At 37.7% G+C, this 21,094-nt stretch overlaps 1 protein-coding gene across 1 annotated transcript in view; it reads right to left on the minus strand.

Annotated features, from left to right (window-relative positions):
* Positions 1-229: 229 nt before the first annotated feature.
* The window catches only part of cdh16 (cadherin 16, KSP-cadherin), a 168,172-nt gene continuing 147,307 nt past the window's right edge, over positions 230-21,094 (minus strand). The window contains exons 15-18 of the mRNA XM_039763246.1: positions 15,779-16,012; positions 3,975-4,091; positions 2,564-2,680; positions 230-814 (exon numbers count right to left, since the gene is read on the minus strand). Coding sequence (XP_039619180.1) covers positions 714-814; positions 2,564-2,680; positions 3,975-4,091; positions 15,779-16,012 — 569 coding nt within the window. The 3' untranslated portion in view covers positions 230-713. The remainder of the gene's footprint in view (positions 815-2,563; positions 2,681-3,974; positions 4,092-15,778; positions 16,013-21,094) is intronic.

The following is a 21,094-nucleotide window of genomic DNA, read 5'->3' on the forward strand; positions in this document are numbered from 1 at the left end:
TAACTGCATTATACTTTGCTCCTACATGCTGCCAGCAGGACGTCACTCTGTGAGTTCTAATGCAAGCGATGAATTCCAGCTTATGTGTAAAGAGAGTTCAGGTCAGCCTACAAAGACTTTGTGAAAGAAGGATCAATAGCTACAATACTCAGTTTTAAAGGTTTGTTTTTTCTAGCATGGAATACATTTTCTCATTAAACTTTTTTTCAATTTAGAGACTTTATTTGTTGTATATTATTACATCATATAGCGTGTAAAGAATTATTGAAAGGCAAACTAAATGCTAATATGCAGTATGTAATGAGGAGAAAAACCAAAAACTAAAAAAACTGTTATATAAACGTCCACCAATACACACTTCAGAAAGAAAAACATAAAAAAAATGACATTTTGTTCTGGTACAGCAATGAGAATTCTGAAAATATCTGTTGCTAAATTCAACATATTAAACATTTCAACTGAATCAATAATCTGAAAGCAAAACTATCCATAATTATATTCTGTACTGTATATTTAAACAAATATCAAGACCATTGAAAATACCTTCAGAATTATATTTTACAGATACACTATAATGGAAAATGCTAAAAAAGACAAAATCTAACACGACTTTTTGTTTGTACGCTGTCAAGTTCTTTAAAATGGATTTAATTTTTTTCGTTGGTATGCTGGTTGTATTGATGCTGGTGATCTTCAATATTCTCCAGAAAAAGTTATGGTGAGCTGTTCAAAGGAATTCTGTCTGCTGTATTGAGAATGAATTGTCTTTTCTTCTGGAAATGCAGTCTTGCAAAAACAATTAAAAGGATAAATCCTGAAAAAATAGAAAATGTTCCAAATTATAAACTGATGCAATATCGTTTTCTAAATGTAATACTTCATCTTCTATAAGAAATGTGAAAATTGTGGTTCAAGGGTCCAGTGTAGGGTATAATGTGATGCAAAAACAATGAGTCAGGAAAAGTTGGCGCCATAAACCAAAAAGAGTCTGGGTTTGAATCCCAGCTTGGGGATAAGGATCTCACACAACCAGGGGATCGTAATGCTTGATGGAAAGTCCAGAGAAAGGCAGGTAGGATTATGATTCATCAAATAAAAGTTACCATATACTGTATCATATGATAACCCCCCTGTGTCTACAGAAGTCTTTCTGAATCCATTGAAGGGGCAAACCTTGAATCATTTCGCCTGCTGAAATTTTCTCAGTTATCAAAGGTTTCCTTAAGAGGTCACTCGCCATTCATTAACACCATTATCTTAGATGACATGTTCATGCAAAGAGCTGAGATACAAGTAGACTTCAGAAGGTCAGCTACCCCTAGAAGTTTTAAGAGGGGCCTCAGTGACCAATAATTTGCACCAAGGAAAGACAGTTGCATACAAGGTGTTGCCAATCTCGTAAAGGAGTGTGTTGACAAGGAGCTGGCCAGTACTGTGGTGTATCCAGAAGACATTGCCCAGTCTGGAACAAAATACAGGACAAAGACATTTCCATATTGTAGGGGCAAAAAGAGAGTTTGCCTATGAAAATGGGGACAGAGTTACTAAGTTATTTTCTCTGAGATGTTGTCTTTTCCACCTTCTTAGGTAAAAAGGAGGATTACAGAAGGTTTGGATCAGGGTTGGTAGGGAATTGGGATAGGGTAAAGGGATTCTCTTTAGAAACAGGTAGAGTGCAGATTGCCAGGACGATTAACAAATGAGTTGACTTCAACTTGGGTATAACACGTAGAAAGCTTAAGACAGTTCATTTAAAAAAATAATAAATTTGACTGGAACATTAATAAATATGCAGGAAAATATAAAACGTAACATTCATTTTAAAATACCTACCACTTTCTACAGAAGCAAATTTTTGATATGTTATACTGTCAGATACAAGAACAAGTTTTGACCCCAACACCACCAGCTCTACGGATAATGCTACAGAATACTTTACAATAATAAGAGGTTTCATGTGAATAGGCCATTCAGATGAACAAAACTCATCAATCTCTATTTATCTAAATCTTTCAATAAACTAAGGCAGGAACCATGTTTTGAGTTTATCAGTTCATCTCAGGGAGTACAAAACACGCCACACACTCTGTCTGGGACACATTTAGAATCACCAATTACCTTGTGAATCTTTGAGGGAGTGGGAGAGCAACCTATGCACACACAACAAGCAGACTTCACAAAGACAACATTCAGGTACAAGATACTGGATCTATGAGATAGTAGTAGATAGATAGTACAAACCTGTGGACCAAAATTTGAGCGCCTGGTAACATACTTCATGTTTCTACTTTTCTTAAGATTACTTTATCCTATTGGTGATCTTGTGGGGTGACTATGGTATTTGTAAATGTTCCAAGGGATCTCTACTCGACATTTTGTATGCAAAAATGGCTATGGACTCTTGCTGCCTGTTCAATTCCTAGTGTGGATTTCATTTTCATTTGGGACGATGTGCATTCACATCCATGCACTATACTCTGGAACCATCAATAAGAACTGAGGAAAGAATGCAAAAGTAAACCTAGAAAAACAGGGTGTAAGGGTAGATTCAACTTTTACTTACCTATAAACCCCAGAGTCCCAACTAAAATGGCCACAGTTGACTGAAGGGATGGTTTGCCAGGCATTGGTCCTACTTCAGTCATGCAGTCTCCTCTGTTTGTGCACTGACACACCAATACTACATTCCAGTAAAGAAGAACAATATGAGACTTAGGTATTCATTCCAATAAAGTCATCAGTGTAGCTGGCCCATGTCATGCTTATCCATTGATTAAACAGCTGTGATCTTCAATTTTAAAATACAGCATCAGTTGTAAACATATTTAAGTATCAAATGATATTTTCATTCATTTTTGCACAGTTTGACAATGTCTAAAAACTACAACATCTTCCCAAATTTCTTTATACATTTTAACATAATTTTATAAATGTATTCATTCATGTTTGTAGTCTGTGTTCAGTAAAACCAGTACTATATATGTGTACACATGATTTGTGAAGAAAAGTACACATTAACATGTTACAACCCCAGAATGCACTAGACGGGTTGATTAAAAAGTCTGTGACAAATACCAGATGCACTCAAAGGCAATTATCCAATTTACAAGAGAATATGTGAATAAGAAATGATTGGCTGGATAACCATAACAGAAATGGCAAATTTCTTAATAATCTCAATATCTGGCCACGCTGATCTCTCATGATAATTTGCATATATATTGAACCACTGCTCAGAGTATAACCATTTTGTTCACAGTCTGTATAACTGTAGAAGTCGTGAAGAGAAACAAATCCTGAGCTGACCTACTAATCATATGGTAACTTAATTGTTGTTTATTGGGGAGGGATAAGAATGCAGCACTATGCCTTAGGGGCCTTCAGTAGATTTAATTTAAATTCTAATTAAACAATCAAGGCAGATAAAGAGAATTATCAAATTTTCAGAAGCAGAGAATACAGTTAGCCCACATTAGTACAAGTGCTCTATCACGCTGCATATAAATGTAAGGGCACTCCAATCAGGAAAGGCGGAAAGGTTTCACAAGAAGACATGGCACACTAAAGAATACATTCATACTTTGGGAGTGTGTCTGTGATTTGATCGCTTTTTTGCTCATCTCACACATCATATTGCATCATGACATGGACAGATTTTTGTCATTTCAGGCTTGTGTGTGCCTTTCTGATTTATGACTCTGTTGTTTCACTGTTAACACTTGGCTAAAAACTAAGTATTAACCAGATAAATAGAAATATTTGCTCAGTTCACTGAATATGAAACAAAATGGTGCCATTTTTTTTTTTTTTGGAAATATTAACATAACATATTACAGAGATATTATGTCTAAAGAACTCTAGGAATTTTCATTAATATGGCAAATGTAGGCCATTCTATTCACTCATTATAAAATAACCATGTTTCTGTATAAAACACATGATTTTTAACATAGGCTCTTATTTTTATCTCTTACCTTTTAGGTTATTTTGCTGCTTATAACTGGGGGTCCCACTGTCTGTAATTATAAGTGGCACCACATGGACTTGAGGCATCAGGTAACTGATTTGTAAAGAAAGGTGGGCATGAGTACCTGTTAATACATGTAAAACATTATAATCAGGATGAAGTTAGGAGAACCTAATTCTTCTATATGTCAATAAAATTGCCAAAAAAGGAGATGAATAAGTGATGCAACATGAATGAATGAAATTTGAAATAAATCTTTCATAGAGGACACCCGGGTCAAAGCTAGAGTTACAGGAATTTTGAGGTTGTCTGGGACAAGGTCATCCTTGGCTTTGATACTGTATATACTGTATTGGCAGCACAACGCAGCATAACTGTACAGTAGTGTAGATACCAGCGTAGGAAATCAAGCCAGGGTCTGGGGTGACCTGGAAAGGCTAAAAGCAGGGGCACCATCAAAGAAATAAAAGAAGCATCACGTAGTGGTTACATCTTTGGACTTTAAAACCTGGGGTTGTGAGTTCAAATCCTGTTACTGACACTGTATGACCATAAACAAGTCATTTCACCTGCTTGGGCTCCAATTGTGACAAAAAGAAATGTAACCAATTGTATCTCACAAATTTAAGTTGCTTCGGATAAAGGTGTCAGTCATATGATTAGTTATAATGGGTGTAAAAATGCTGTGTTCACCCAGGACGCTAGACAGAAGAATCACTGTCACAGATAGTGTTGTCTGACCCTCTAATAATGGTTTAAGGTTCCGGGAGCATTGTGTGACTAAAAAATGTGTTTTTCAAAGAAAAATGCTTCAGAATAGTGGTTAAGTAACTGAATGGTAGAGGTTTACTCATTAAAAACAATTGGAAACATAAATGATTGGGCAAATTTTCATAAATGAAGTAGAGTAAAGCTCAAAGTCAGGAAAAATGGGAGTTTCAAGTCTGACTTCTCTCTTAATGAATTCTTCTTGAAAAGTGTATTTCCTTTACATGTCTTTTAAGTTCAGATGAATACCTATGACAGCTTCCTCCCTTAAATGACATGGCACCTATAGTGTCACAAATTAATGCAAGCATAATGCCAACCTAAAAGTGACAAAGAATCCCTAGAATTGTGATGCTCAATGAGGATTGTATCATAAGATATACATCAAAAGGAACAGTACAATGCATTAAGTAAAAACAAAATATTCTTGGGGTTGAAAGTTATCTACCTCATACCCAGTGCTTAAAAAAGTGTGAAGTCTGCTGGAGTGGAAGCACAAAGAAACAAACAGAGGGAGAAGGAAGTCACAGTGAGAGAAAGAGAGTCAGGATTTTAAAGAGAATGTTTCGATGCCTGGGCACAAGAACAAGTTGCTTTCTTTTGCTTTATGGTCTTCAAGGAAAGATGACAATAAAATGCTGATCCCTGGAATGGTTGAGAAACATGGCTCTATAACCCTCTGTGGAACCTAATGCTACGAAAGTCCTCCCTGGCTTCTACAAAGGATGAGGTCCTCTGACCCCCCAAGCAGAATCAATCATCAATCATCTGCCTTTACTGCAATAATCTCTCACTACCCTGTACAGAGTTAGACACCAATCATAACTTGAAAGTTAACACTCTATTGTAGGCATGTCTATGCACAAAGGAAAAGTCAAACTGGCAAATCCAGCTCTTTTTTTTCTAACCTACTTACCCAGTTTCATGTTGGGGGCAGATGCTGCCTGTCGCCAGTAGCAACAGACCTAAAACACTGAGCCAGGAGTGAGACCTGACAGGGTGCCAGCCCCTCACACAGTCACACTCATTCACACTGGGCCAGTTTGGAATTTCTGATTAACCTAACACAAATCTTTGGGATGTGGGAGGAAAAGCAGAGTCTCTGGAGGAAGCCCATGCAGACACAGAAGACCACCATCCATACAGTGCTAGAGCTGCGACTGAAACCCTCATGCCAGGAACTGTGAGGAAACAGCACTAACAAATCTGCCTGTGTGCCATTCACTCAACAGCCATAAAATCTTTAAAACATTGTTGAAATAGCCCATAAAAGCAATATATAGTATTATATTGCTATATATATAGTATATATAAATGTGTAAGAATTCTCTAATGGAAATCTGAACTATGCAAAATTCCTCAAGCAAAATGAAAATGTAAAAAAATAGATAAAGATAAAGAAAATGGCAGTCAAATGTAACATATATACTGAGAAATAAAATGTAAAATATAAAAACTATATACCTATAAATAAAAAGAACAACTAATGCATGTATGTAAGATTATAGAAAATATTTCAAAAACTTCACGAGTGTAGCTGTGACCCCGGCTTTAAATCAGCATTACAGTATATCCAGGGTGGAATCCTGCCATGCATGGATCAGAAATGGAAAGATAAAATACCTAATAGGATTAATTGGTGACCACTGGTCCTTTTATTTTACTGTTTTAGTGCCATTAGTAGAGGGTGAGAAGCCTTAAATTTGCAATGACAGTCTCATTGATGGTATTTACATTAACATTAACACTAACACTAAGCTTGGCTTCAGGGCTGCCAAATTGGGTTTCTTGTATTAGCCTGAAAAATGTACAAATCAAAACAAAACAGAACTAATGACCACTTAGACCAGGGGTGTCCAACTCTGGTCCTGGTGGGCTGCAGGTTTTCATTCTAACCCTTTTCCTAATCAGTGGGCAGTTTTTTTTACTGCTAATTACCTCCTTTTCACTTCAATTTAATAGCCCTTTTTTAAGGATTCAGTCCTCTGAATTGATTTGTTTCTTCATTAAATGGCATCCAAACAGAAATGAGATATGAAACGAGCCAACAGAAGACCAGCTAAATTGGAACATCAAACTCCAGCCAATTTCACTCCAACCAGTTTCTTAATGAGAAGCCAATTCTTGCTGTTAATTAAAGCCATTATCGAATATCATGATTTGTTGCTGCTCTCATTCTGCTACAGCAACCAGCCAATCAGTTTTTTTCTAAGACCACTATCAAGATATTTTGGTGACCTAAGCAGACCAATATGACCGAGACCTTCACCTTTTTTCAGGTTAGCTGGTTATGTGGCGGCTTGTCTTTGTGTTATTATTGTTTGGCTGCTCATTAAAGAAAAAGAAACAACAAACGGGTCTGAGTCACATCAATTAAAACTAAAGCAAAACAAGTTAATCAGCAGCAAAAATAGCTCACTAATTAAGAAGAAGGTTAGAATGAAAATCTGCATCCACTGTGGCCCACCAGGACCAGAGTTGGACACCCCTAACTTAGACTAACTGGCCTTCCCTTCACCTATATAAAAAATTAAAAGATTTAACTGTAGCAAATAACCTTCATTACATGACGTCTTCCTATTTAAAGTTGATTTGTAAATGTATAATGAACATATAGATAGATAATGTCACACACGTGCATATCAGAGATGATTTACAGGCTCAAATGGTGAAATTATTTCTCACCTGATCCTTTCTCCCTTTGTCTCTCTGCAGACCAGCCGAAGAACCTTCCTCTCCATAACATCATCACTGGTCTGCTGACATCACTTCTGGCACCCACTGATGACATCATATCCTGTACCCAGAACCCATCTTCCTGCCACATCAATTCCTAGTCCAACCTCCCTGACTTTCACCTCTTCCTCTATTCATTTATTCAGCCATATTTATATAACAGTCTTCAGCCTGTCTGTCAATTCTGTTTTGGACTTCTGTCTGAAAATGTGTGCCTACGGGGTGGCCATCCCTAAACTTTCTTGTGATTCATTTTGTCTAGATAGATAGATAGATAGATAGATAGATAGATAGATAGATAGATAGATAGATAGATAGATAGATTCTTTTGCTACTGAAAAATGTACCTGGAAAAGAATTACATCAGCATTGCTTGCAAAATACCTAGAGTAATGGCACTCAAAATTGTTCTGTTTTCTTCTCTATATAAAATGAAAACTCTTTGAAGTTCTAAGAATGTATGATAGGTTTATTAATTGGCTTTGCATAACTTTGAAGTCTGGACTTGCACCTCTTTAGGGATTCTACATTCATAAGCGGAGTAAAAACAGACTTATTATTAGGAAGTGAAGCCCTCCCATTAGAGAGAGAGAGAGAGGTTAGGAGCACACGCTGATATAACGCAATCCCACACCCACCACATGACAAACCAACTCAGGATCCCAGATTGGGACCCGAGTGCAGACATGCAACGGGTGACAGTGTGAGGTTTTTTATGGCGGCTGGAGTGTCAGTTCTGCCACCAACCCCTAGGTGTTTCCCTGCAGGTTGGAGGGCCTACATGCAGGGCTGGATGCAGATTAACATCATATCCAGGACGGAGCAATTGCAGGTTAAGGGCCTTGCTCAAGGGCCCAATAAAATAGTTTAAATACCATTCTTTAAGTGTTTTACCAGCATTGTAGGAATTGTCATGCCTGTTTCTCAATAAACCATTAATAATTTAAGAAATCAGTACTTTTTACATGCTGGTCTTCCATTCATGGTTTGCTCTTATCATAAGCCTGATATGGCTGTGAAAAGTTCTTGTCCACACAAACTTGATCTAGATAAAATTGACCTAATAAAGGATGATGGGATAAATATTTAACAGCATGCGCCATCACCATATAATAAAAGAATAAGTGGGTATGTGTCTGTGTGCTTGTCGGGTTGCTATGTTTCAGTTACTCCAAAAGATAGCGCATTGCAAACATGTTTAGTAATAAAATGCATTCGATTTGTCACTCCAACAGATGTTGGACGTGCCTAAAACCAGTTTGGCAAGTGATTCTCTGCAAGTGATTCTCTGCAGGAAAGCCAAATTACCTAGCTGGCAAGCATTAGCTCAACAAATGGTTTTGGGGGCAGGTGTGAAAGGTATTGTGTTCCCCCCATTGGTCTGAAGTATGGCTGTTTGGGATTGATTTGAAACAGAGGCCATTCTGTAGCACAACGCCCTATTGGTGTAAAGATTTGGACAAAGAATGCAGAAATTCTGTTTCTTTACCCCTCTCTCTCTCACACGATTATGATTGAAGGAGCATCACACACACAATGAACCAAAGAAAGACCACACTGAGAAGCACAACTCGACAGCCATATTGAGTCAGGCATGCAGCCTGTCCTGAAGAAAGACATAAAATGATGACTTTACTAGAGACATTTAAAGTAACTGCAAGTCTGTGTGCTGCTTGAAACTACACATCAGCATTTATCAGGTTGTATGGTTGCCAATATTCAAATGTCCTTGCTTATTGTTGTTATTTGATGAATATTATCAGTAATACATTATTTTAACTCCTGCTTGTCCTTTTACTCTATGTATTTGCCTGAGGTTATAGATGTAGAAGGGAAGGTGGGGAGAAGTTATAAAGTACAACACCTTATACACAGTGGTAAGTCTATGGGATTTGAGGCATTCTGACAAAGGCTACATATTAATAATACAAAAGGGGAAAGTAGAGTAATATTGAACTCTACTAAGACATAACAAGTTAAACGTAAAGATATCAGTACTTGAATGTTATTTTCTGTGGACATTATAAATATTTGTTCTGGCACACACAGAAGCTTACATTAACCTTTGTGTAGACTTGTGTATGTTGCCAAAAATGGGCAAAAGTAAACAGCAATTCATTTTTAATAAACATTTAATATAATTTAAAATGTAATCAGTTAATTTAATTTTTGCATTTATTACCAAAAAGCATATGCCATGTACCACTGCCACTACTATACAGTGGCATTATCTACCTGATGCATTCTTTTTCTTTGTATGGACTGGTAATTTTGAGGGTATAGCTGTCTTTAAATCTGATTAGCTATAGATTATCAGCTTTGAGTTATAAGCATACATTACAATCATGGCCTTTATTTCACAGAATGGGAAAAGTCACTGAAGTGTGGAGATGCTTGCTGTTTGTCTAATTCTCCTTACTGAACTCCTACTTCTCATCACTTCTCTAGTTCTAGTATTCATGGTGGAAGATGATTTTCTCTTATCTTTCTCAGCTGTTGTCACTCTCTATATTTACAATTATGGTTTGAGCCACTGGGGGAGAGAAAAAAAGGTGTAACCAGAAACAGAATTGACACAAGACAAAGTAACAAATCTTTGGAAATGGAATACGCTAAGAAGCTTCCTTATAAATGACAAAGAATCTAAAACTGTTAATATAGCACAAGCTGAGCTCTTAGGCTTCATGTTATATAACTAAAAATGTAATTAAGGACATCCAGAGGTTATCCCTGGACATTTCCCTATTGTACATTTTAGTGGTGGATCGCCATACATCTAACAAATTGGATGAGAGCATTGGAAATACTGGGCAAAGAGAACACAGTTGAATGGCCTCATTTTAAAGACATTACTTATGCTCATAAATTGCCTATGAATGTGCGTGGGCCAAAGAGTGCTTTCAGTTAGTCAGTTGATCAATCTCTTTATAGTTCAAAACAGCTGGGGCTCAACTTTCTTGTTCTTTAATTGTGTGAAATAAACATATTTATGATGTGATTCAACAGCGAGCCAGACTATACTGCTTTTTATTACGACAGATTTGTGTGTAGCAGTTATGTAAATGCTTTTCGTTCATTCCATTTCTAACCCTCTTTACCCATTTATGGGTCACAAAGACCAGAGACTGTTCCAAGGAAACTGAGGCTGAGGCAAACGAAAATCATTAGCAGGGTGCTGGGCGGCCAGTGCATCTCATATTCACAAAAATACCCATACTCATTCATTCTGCACAAATTAAGAGCTGCCAGTTCATCTCCTTTGTATGCCTTTGGGATGTTCAGAGAAAGTACAGTGACTAAAGAAAAGCCTATAGAGAGACATAGAGAATTTACAAACACAGAGAATGCCTAGGCTGGGGTTCAAAGCTAAGACTCTATAATGGTGGAAGCTAAATACTGAGCTGTTATACCACAGCTATACAAATCACATATCGAGTAAACACTTAGAGACGCAGTGTCAGGAGGTTTGCACAATGCCTAACAAAATGAATGAAACCTACAATGTCTTTTTAAGCCATCCAAGCAAGCCGTAGAAAAGCGAAAGCTTTAACCCGCTAAGCTGCAGAAATATTCTGATGACCCCAGAGGCTAATGTAAAGTAATGAGTGGGTAGCAGCACTGCACTGTTAATTTAAATCTGTTATACAAGTAATATACAGCAATTGGTTTATGGTTTAACCCAAATAGGTATATTCAAAGATTAAACTTGATGGAATACACATAGATACATTAAAAATCAAGTATTTTACATTTGATTGCATTAAAAAATTACATTTACCAAAAAACATTTATTATTGTATAAATAATCCTCTTACAACATCAAACACTATCATCAGCCGAAATGTCCAAAATTAGGATTCCTAATGCTGAAAAGAGAAACTTATTGCAGATGCTCTAAGTCAAAAAAAAAACCCTGAAATTTAAATACTGACAAGATCAACCTGGGGCTGAACTATAAGAAGAAACTAAATAAACTGGGATTACACATATTTTCTATAATTACAAGATTGGAAAATGGAAAACTGATGTTTGGTATTACAGTATAAAGACAATACGAAAAATAGAAGTACAAGAAAATTATCCCTGTTCTTTAGATAACCTCAGTTGAAGTAGTGGACCTGTTTACAAACCTAATCCCTGGACTTGTTCAGGTCATAATGTTTCTAGCAATAGCAGCGCTGGCTCTAGCACAGCTACTGCCCTGGCTGTTGACACTCTCAATATGGCGCTCTCTGATGTTAGGTGTCTACAGGGGAGCATTCCCTTTAAACATTTTGAAATCAACATGAATGTTTTTATGGACCACGCATCATCTGTACATGCAATCACTTACAGCAGCCTTCTATAGCATCTCCTCCTCAAACTTTGGGTTGATAGCATCATTGGAATGCAAGGGGGTTTATATTTGTAGTGATGGTCACATTGCTTTTATTTATATTTGTACTTTTTTCATTTAACTGACACAAAATTATGTAACTTTAACCTTCACATTCAACAATCAAGGCCATAAAAAAATAGAATGGACTGCCTCTTAGCCTAATTGGCATAAACGTTTACGTATAACAAATGATTTTCATTGAAGTGAATTATGCAGTACCAAAGATAATTTGGAACCTCCATAATAGATAGATAGATAGATAGATAGATAGATAGATAGATAGATTGATTGATTGATTGATTGACTGATTCACTACTGAAAAATGTAACATCAGTTTTAAAAATGCAAATGAATAAATAGAAAGTACAAACGTTACAACAGTAGTCACATGAGAGGAAACACTCCAGGATAAAAAAAGACTGAGGAAAAGCTCAACATTTAAGAGAGTAAAAGATCAACCTCACACCCGCACAGGCAAAAGGAGGATTAAGACCTTGTAATGGGTGCTGGTAGAAATTGCCAGCATTTGGTGTTCTCTGTGGCTGTGCACTTGGATCTTCAGCCTATTGCTGAAAGTGCTCCTCTCTAAAGAGTGAGTGTCATTTCCCACAAGAGCCAGTAGGTTATTTAGTATTTGAATATACAGCAGTTTCACAATCAAACTGATATAATTTCATAGTTATTACCCATGCTGCTTTTAGTGGAATATAATGTTACAGTATTATACCAAGTATAATGTCAATTGAAACATGAACTCTAACAGGTATGTAAAATTTATTCTAATTCTTATCATGAATGTGACCCGACATTTGCGCGATAGACATATGAGCGCCAACAAAATAGCGCCGATTAAAACGCGCCGTCAAAATCACGATGAGAAAATCACGCAGACAAAATTGCCACGACAAAATCGCGAAAGTTTCATCAAATATGAATTACTAGTTTAAAGTATATATAATAATGTTTATTTTAGAAATCAATATTATGAGACGTGGCATGCCATCAGCACGGCACGCAGATAATCCTTAAGATCACGCCCTGCATATGTAGGAAGAATTGCAGCAAGACGTCTTGATAGTTGAGCGTATTTAGACTTGCTGGCTGCCTGACTGCTGGTAATTCCGCTTTGTATACGATGCGTTATGCCAACCCTCGACTGAATTATTTGTTCGCTGCATGCCATCAGCAGTTATAACAGTTATAACCTAGCACATAATGTGTACATAATGCGCACGTGCGCGTCCCATTCTCTTGGCCTCTCTCGCGATTTTGTCGGCGTGCATTTGTCGAAAACCAGTTAGCGGGTTTGTCAGCGCTCATTTGTCCGTCGCAGTTTTGTCGGGGCGCATATGTATATCGCGCTTTTGTTGGTGAACCATCATGAAACTATATGAAATTAAAGTAATTTGAACTGAAGTTATTGTTAGTGCTTTAAGCAACTGAGGATCCCTGCTCAGAACTGACTGGTCAAATCTAATAAACAAAGTAATCAGTGCTCAAATCGAATTTGTAAACTTGACTTTGTTATGAAATATGACTGTCATTACACCAATGGAATTGTAAATAAAGTGTGCATGTGCTCAAATTTAACTCTTATTTGAGTATGTCAGTGGTGTCAGCCAATCTAAAACCTCCAGTTACAATGCCAGAGTTTGTATTGACATATTCTAAGTATTTATATATATATGCAGTATACTGGATTTGTATATTTAATACAGTTAGGTTGTGTTAGGTATTGCTGCCCATCTATTTGCTGAAGTAGCTTTGATATTATAGGATCAGAGAAACCTGTCTTAACAGTGTTGAATAGAAGCCCACATGGGCATCCTGTCTGTCTAAGGGTACACTTACTCACTTCAGGCCTATTTGCAATCATCACTTAATATAACCTGCATTTCTGTGCGATGTGGTAGGAAAGCACAACACCTGAAGAAAATAAAGATGAACATGGGTAGAACTAATCCACTCCACCAAGGTAGTGAACCTATTTGCCGTAGCCTTTATGAAACTCAATAGTAAGAATATGGATTCATTTTAACCTAGCAGATGAAACATCAACTGAGTAAAACTCATCCTTAAAGATAGGTTTACAGTATTTTTTTGTTAAAAAAAATCTAACATTCTTAAATCTACCTAATTCAGTTCAAGGTCAGAGGGTGCTGGAATAAGAAGAATCAGGTGTATGGTAGGAACAAACACCAGCATGTTGCAATGCCCACTCACACACAAGTCCGCACTGACATGGGGTCAATTTAAAGTTATGGGAAGAAAATAACGTATATATCATTTTCTTCAAATAAATGTAATGTTGAGCATTTTAATCACATTAGTTATGGGATTAATTCCCTTATAATATAGTTTGAAAAGAATAAATTATTCAAAGATTTATTTCCTTATCGTCATTTGAGCTGTCATCTCAGGCTAATTTAGGAGCACAATGACACAAATGAGCACAGATGCGCAGTTAGCTGAAAGGGTCCTTACTCAAGAGAAATTAAGCACCCATCATTCGGTCAAGAATCGCAAACGACCAATCTCATTTACAATTAGTGCATATGACTCGATGATGACGTTGCAATAATAAAAAAAAATGTAATTATACATTCCAGCTGAACACCGCTTCCTCTTTATTGCAACCTTGAGGAAAGATCACAAAAAACCTCTTGAGAAATCAATATCAATCTGCAGACACCTCGATGACAGAAGTAAGTCTGGTGACGTGTTAGATTGCCACTCTAGCAATAATTACAGACATAAGTGAAGAGCTGTTCTTTTCTTTTTTTGCTCTGTAAAATAAGCTGCTTTTAGTGTAGAAGATTACGCAGTTCATATATTTACATTGTATAAAATGAGTATGTTACACTCTGGCCCACCATTCTACCTCAAAAGGAAAATATATTTAGACAATTATCCATTATAAAATAATAAAATTACATTTTATATTTTACGCTTGTCAGCACAAAAGGTAACAATGACAAAAATGAAACCAGGAGGGTAATAATAAGAATTTGACTTTCCAGCTGGGGAGATCATGAACACTCAGGACTAATAAATAAGGGGTCTCTTCATCAGCGGTTAAGGCAGGAAACTGGATGCCTGATCTTTTAAATGTAAACAGTGGTTTAGGTGTTTGATTATGAGCCTCTAGCCATCTGATAAAAACCCTAACCTTTGTATTTGGCTATTTACCATAAATGAAAATGTTTAAAGTCAGGGGCAAAGGCTCTTTGATTGGAGGTCAAGTGACAGACCTGGCAAGACAGGGGGAGAAAATAGAACTATGGGAAATCGGAAAGAAGTATTAAGTGGTTTTCAAAAGTGGGCACTAAGTCATTAGCCATTACCTTTATAATAATGTTCATGTATATCCAAACTTGTTGGGTTAAAATAAATAGTGTGTGTTCATTTGGCTTTATGATTATGTTAACATTTTACATTTATCCTTGTTGTATGTGTGCTATCAGCTACATGCCAACCTTTTCAAATAGAAATATCATAAAAGGCAACTACATTTGTTGTCATTATGTCATGTTTATAGCATTTGAACCCATAAGATTACTTTGAAATGCATGTATGGGATAAGTGGTTTGGGTGAACAGAATGTGTGAATTATCCATCAATCCATTTTAAGAAATCTTTTTTCCAGCATAGGGTGAAATGAAGCCAATCCATGTGCTGTGAATACAAGACAAGAGTAAATATCGGGTAGAGCATCCTCTCATCAAGTTATCACAGTGGAGATTTTATTAGTAAATAAAGAAAATTCATTCTATATATATAATGTCTGCTGATCTAAAAGAAATGGGTTAATAATGAATGTCTTTAAATATTTTATGATTTGTTTTCTGAAGTGCACATAAATAAATATATCTACTGAAGATTACTTTTCTCCCCTCAACACAATCCTCTCATTTTCTTCTCCAACTTACCATTGACGCGCTCCAACCTCCAGTTGCGAACTATATTTGGATCATTTACAAGTGAAAATTGCAAGTTTCCATTGTGTTCATCTCGATCTGATGCTTTAAGGAGGATAGCCTGGCCTTCTCTTTGTGGTGTACACAAGTACTGGTCTGAGTAGTCTCCCATCAGAGTGGGGGGGTTATCATTTACGTCTACCAAGATAATCTTCAGTATTGCAGTAGCCGACAAGGAGGAATTTTCTGTTGGAAACACCAAAACTCAGATAGTTTGAAGGCAGTTCAGTCAAGCATTTTGATCATTAGACATGCCATGTATTCATGTGTAATAAGATGACAAACCACTTAAGACATAAAATAAGTAGATACAATTTCATAATAACCTTGTAAATATGCAAACATGAATGCACCACAGACACAACCCAGAAACACCTATACTGTATATACATCATGCAGATCAGCCTCATACATATGCTGTCACGATGCTGCAGAACTTCATTGACTGGTAGAGCGACCATCCTTCTGATGTGTCAAGACCCCACCAAATTCATTCAAGAATACCTAGTTGCAGTTAGCAACTCAGAGCACAAAATCATTTGCAGCACTCTGGGGGTCCAGGAAAGAAGTATGACACCACCGTCTATGTGGGTAAGCACTATCACCTGGCACCTGTAATGACATCATTGCTGTTACAATGAAAAGTACAGGACATATGAAATAATGAGGGTTTACCCAGGTACCATACCAACAAGCCAGCTACCATATACAGCACCATCATGTCTATCAAAGCTACTTTGCCTCAAAACAAATGAATCATGGGTTGACCCAGGCCACGGAGCCACAGTGTTTGTCAGTCACATCTTGGATGACTTGTTCATTAACACTAGAATTCCTGAAGCCTACAAAAAAACGTAGAATCCCGGCCCACCTTAAATCCCTTCACACCTGTCCATCAGCACCTTTTGTTTTGTAAATGTGTTGATAAGCACAAACAGCCCACTATCCCATTGCCGCCTTGACTGAGCTGAACTCGGGCAAAAAGTTCTCCCAGCTCAAGGCTCCTTATCTCAGTGTGAGGTGCTTGGATTTGTATATAGTAAATAATACAGTATATCGTTATTTGGAATACATGCATTTCATGCATGTTCCGTGTCTACAAAGATCTTGGTAACTGTAGGATGAAAGGAACTGTGAGACATGAAAGATATGCTGAACACATACCTAAAGCAGAAACTTTTATCATGTTATACTAATAATGACTTGAAGTGTATAATGTGTGAAGACTTTAGTTGAAATATCTAATAAACAGGTGCACTTTTATTCAAGAATATAACCAAAGAACAGTGTATGCACCCAAAAAGAAGAAGCCTTTGATTTCAGTCTGTAACAGCTGGTGTAAAATTTGGGTGCATACATCATCAGCACAGTGCTGTCAGATCTAAACACTAGTGTGCTGAATTGCTCGTGTACTGAAGTGACTTTAGCTGCAGGTGGAAGTCCCATTTTACTTATGGTGCCAAGCAGAGTTGTGTTGTGGTGCAGAGCAGTCTATTAGCCAGCCAAAACACTGTGAAGAAGCTGTCTGTTGCTATTGTCCTGCCTTTGTCCAGTCTGATAGCAGTCACGGGACATTGTATCTTTGATTGCCGGTACAATAAATAGTTCTCAGCAGTCATGAGCCACAGTGCTGCTCTTGTAAAAAGAATGGAGGTAAATGTCATCAACTCAGAGAGGAAGAGGCAAGCTCATTGTACCACGTGAACATCACTGGGAGAATAAAACTGAATAATAAAAAAACAAGCACTAACTTTTACAAGTAGCCAAAATTTACACCGGGTGTTACAGACTCAAATCAAATGTATGTTTTTATTACATTGTAGAAAAATAATGATAATAGCAGCTCACTGCTCAAAACAACCAGTCTTGAACCCAGTACCTTCAGGTTATAAGACCATGGTTCTTACCTCTGCACCATTCAAGAACACATGTAAACTCACTGTCGATTGACATTTGAGCTTGAGCTTTTAACTCATTCACATCATTATTAGTATAACATGATAAAAGTTTCTGCTTTAGGTATGTGTTCGGTCTTTCTTGCATTTCTCGCATTTCCTTTTATTCTACACTTACCCCGATCTTTGTAGACATGGAACACACATGAAATGCATGCATTCCAAATAATGATATACTATACAGTAATCCCTCGCTATATCGCGCTTCGACTTTTGCGGCTTCACTCTATCGCGGATTTTAAATGTAAGCACATCTAAATATATATCACAGATTTTTCGCTGGTTCGCCACTTTCTGTGGACAATGGGTCTTTTAATTTATGGTACATGCTTCCTCAGTTTATTTGCCCAGTTGATTTCATACAAGGGACGCTATTGGCGGATGGCTTAGAAGCTACCCAATCAGAGCATGTATTACATATTAACTAAAACTCCTCAATGATACAAGATATGCTTCCCGCGCGGTGCTTGATTGTTTGCTTCTCTCTATCTTTCTCACTCTCTCTGCCTGACGGAGAGGGTGTGAGCAGAGGGGCTGTTTGCACAGAGGACACGGACGCTCCTCTACAAAATGCTGCTTTATCGGTGCTTCTGTATACTTAAAAGCACGTATTGATTTTTTGATTGTTTGCTTTTCTTAGCGAGCGCTCTCTCTGACATTATCTGCTCCCGGGACAGCGCTCCTTTAAAGATAAGATATGTTTGCATTCTTTTAATTGTGAGAAAGAACTGTCATCTCTGTCTTGTAATGGAGCACAGTTTAAACGTTTGACTAAAGGGTGTTATTTCATGTCTAGAGGGCTCTAATAATGTTAACAGGGTGGGAGAGTTTATAAGGGCTTAAAATATATAAAAATAACCATACAAACATATGGTTTCTACTTCACGGATTTTCGCATATCGCGGGGGGTCTGGAACGCAACCCCTGAGATCGAGGAGGGATTACTGTATTATTTACTCTGTACAACTCCAGATCTTACATGCAGATAAGGAGTCTTGGCTTGAGCTGGGAGAAGATACTGCCCATAAGCTGAGCTCCATCAAGGTTGGGGAAGGGGCAGCAGGCTGCTTGCTGCTTGTGCTGATTGACACTTTTACAAAACAAAAGATGCTGATGGAAAGGTGCGAAGGGATTTAAGGTGGGCCGTGAATACAAGCTTTTTTGTAGGCTTTAGGGATTCTAGTGTTAATGGAATGTAACTGCTTACGGTTTGCAAAAGCAGTTTCATTATTGGTTGGTGCTCTTATTGCAATATGAGTGCAGTAAAGTGTTCCCATTATGGACACGGCTGCAAATTGTGTTTTTATGTTAGCAAAACATGTTATATTTTATGTATGAGCACCCACACCATACGAGAACTCAATGTAGCACCTTGCTGGTCGGTTAATGGCTTCAGTAAAATGGGCTTTAAGGAGTGAAGCTTAGCTGAGATACTGTACTTCTGACCTGCCCTGAGAAGTGGAAACAGGTAGCCAATAGAAGCTGACAAAAAACAAAAAATGTCTTCAGTGCAAGTATGTAGCACTGGCCCTCTTAAATAAAATACATGTACATCACAGTCATAATTTTTGACGTGTAATATGTTTGTCATCACAACACACATCATAATAGCAGCTCAGTTATTATATGGGTGGAGTAGTGGCTCTGAGGTAGGGATCTGCACTGGTAATCAGAAAGTTGCTGGTTTAAATCCCATAAACGCCCAAGGTGCCTCTACTCCATTGGGCCCCTGAGCAAGGCCCTTAACCGGCAATTGCTTTGTCCTGGGTATGACGTTAATCTACATCCAGCCCTGCAAGTTGGCCCCCAAACCTGCAGGGAAAAAACTGGGGGATGGTGGTAGAATTGGCACTCCAGCCACCATAATAAACCTCCCACTGGTTCCACTCCATCTGAAATAGTGTGGGGCTGAGGTGTCACCCATTGCATGGCTGCACTTGGGTCCTAATCTGGGATCCTGAGTTGACTTGTCATGTGGTGGGTGCGGCAATGTGCTGTATCAGCGCATGCTCCTAACCTCCTCCTCCTCAGTTATTATTCATACAAGTCATCATTTAGCTATTTTGGCTGCATTTCCCAGCTTAATTAATTATGTCTTCATTTCCCAATTTCTCCAAAATGCTGCATACAGATGGGCCAGGGCTGACTTAAACATCTACATGTTCTCTTGACAACTTTTCTTTTATAAATCCCAACGTTTGTGCAGAATGTTGCGTACATACATTTCAAGGCTCTTTTTGTGTGTATGCAAGTTTTATAAATGAGGGCCCAGGCCAGACCACTGCCTGGACATTACCCAGTTCTTTCCACTTCACCCTGATTTTCCATGGATGGCTAGATATTGTTCGGCAATTTCAGATTAACACTTTTAAGACTAGCACATAATTCAGCTTCAGATCATGTTTGAATACTCATGCATTCAACATTTGTTTCTCATATTCAGCATCAAAAAATGATTTTGCTGTTGACCTTTCACACTTCATTATGGTACAACATCTGCTTTTATTCTGAATCCACTTACTCTGTTAGAAGCTTTAAACTGGAAACAACCCTCCCGCTTGCTCCTGCATTTTCATGCCCATCCAAATTAGAAAAACGGATTAACATAGAAAACTGTAGGATGAACAAAAGACAGCATTGTAGGTGGACAAAACAGACAGCTTCATGGTAGGAATTGAATCGAGGTCCCAGGAGGTGTCAGACACTACTATTATCCACTGCATCACCTACTTGAAAGGTGTGAGTAAGCATCTTTCATGCTGTCATATGCACCAAATTTGGGCATTTGCATCTTCCTTACACTCAGCAGTTACTCTTAACAAGAATTGATTTCCATGAGATTTCTTCCACTTTCATCTCCTGTAGCATCTTATTGGAAGTTGTGAAAAGGCCCTCAAATAAAATGCACACATCTACTCTATTTCCTGCAGCAGCGGGAGAGCAAATCTCATTTTCTTTGTTTGTGAGCTCGTCATTCCCAAGGCAAACTTTGTGTAAAACTGAAGAAGGTATATGAGTCATGAGGTTATGACCTGTGTTGGTGTAATTAATTGGTGCCATGGGAATAAGGCTGACTTTTCATTGGTCGTGATCGCCGAGGATATCCAGTGATCTAAGAAGGCAAAGGGTCTTCTAGATGTGAAGCAGATCTTAGGTGAATTTATTCTTTATTCACAATTGTAAAGTGCTGAAGGATGTGTGGGTGTGTGGACTGTTGCTGGATTCATAGCACTGACTCACATCCAGCTTAACTGTTTTTTGTGCGAATCAGGAGGCAGAAGGTCTTTGAACACTGACAGGCTATACAATGGCA

Source organism: Polypterus senegalus, chromosome 9 (assembly GCF_016835505.1).
Source record: "Polypterus senegalus isolate Bchr_013 chromosome 9, ASM1683550v1, whole genome shotgun sequence".
NCBI lineage: Eukaryota > Metazoa > Chordata > Cladistia > Polypteriformes > Polypteridae > Polypterus > Polypterus senegalus.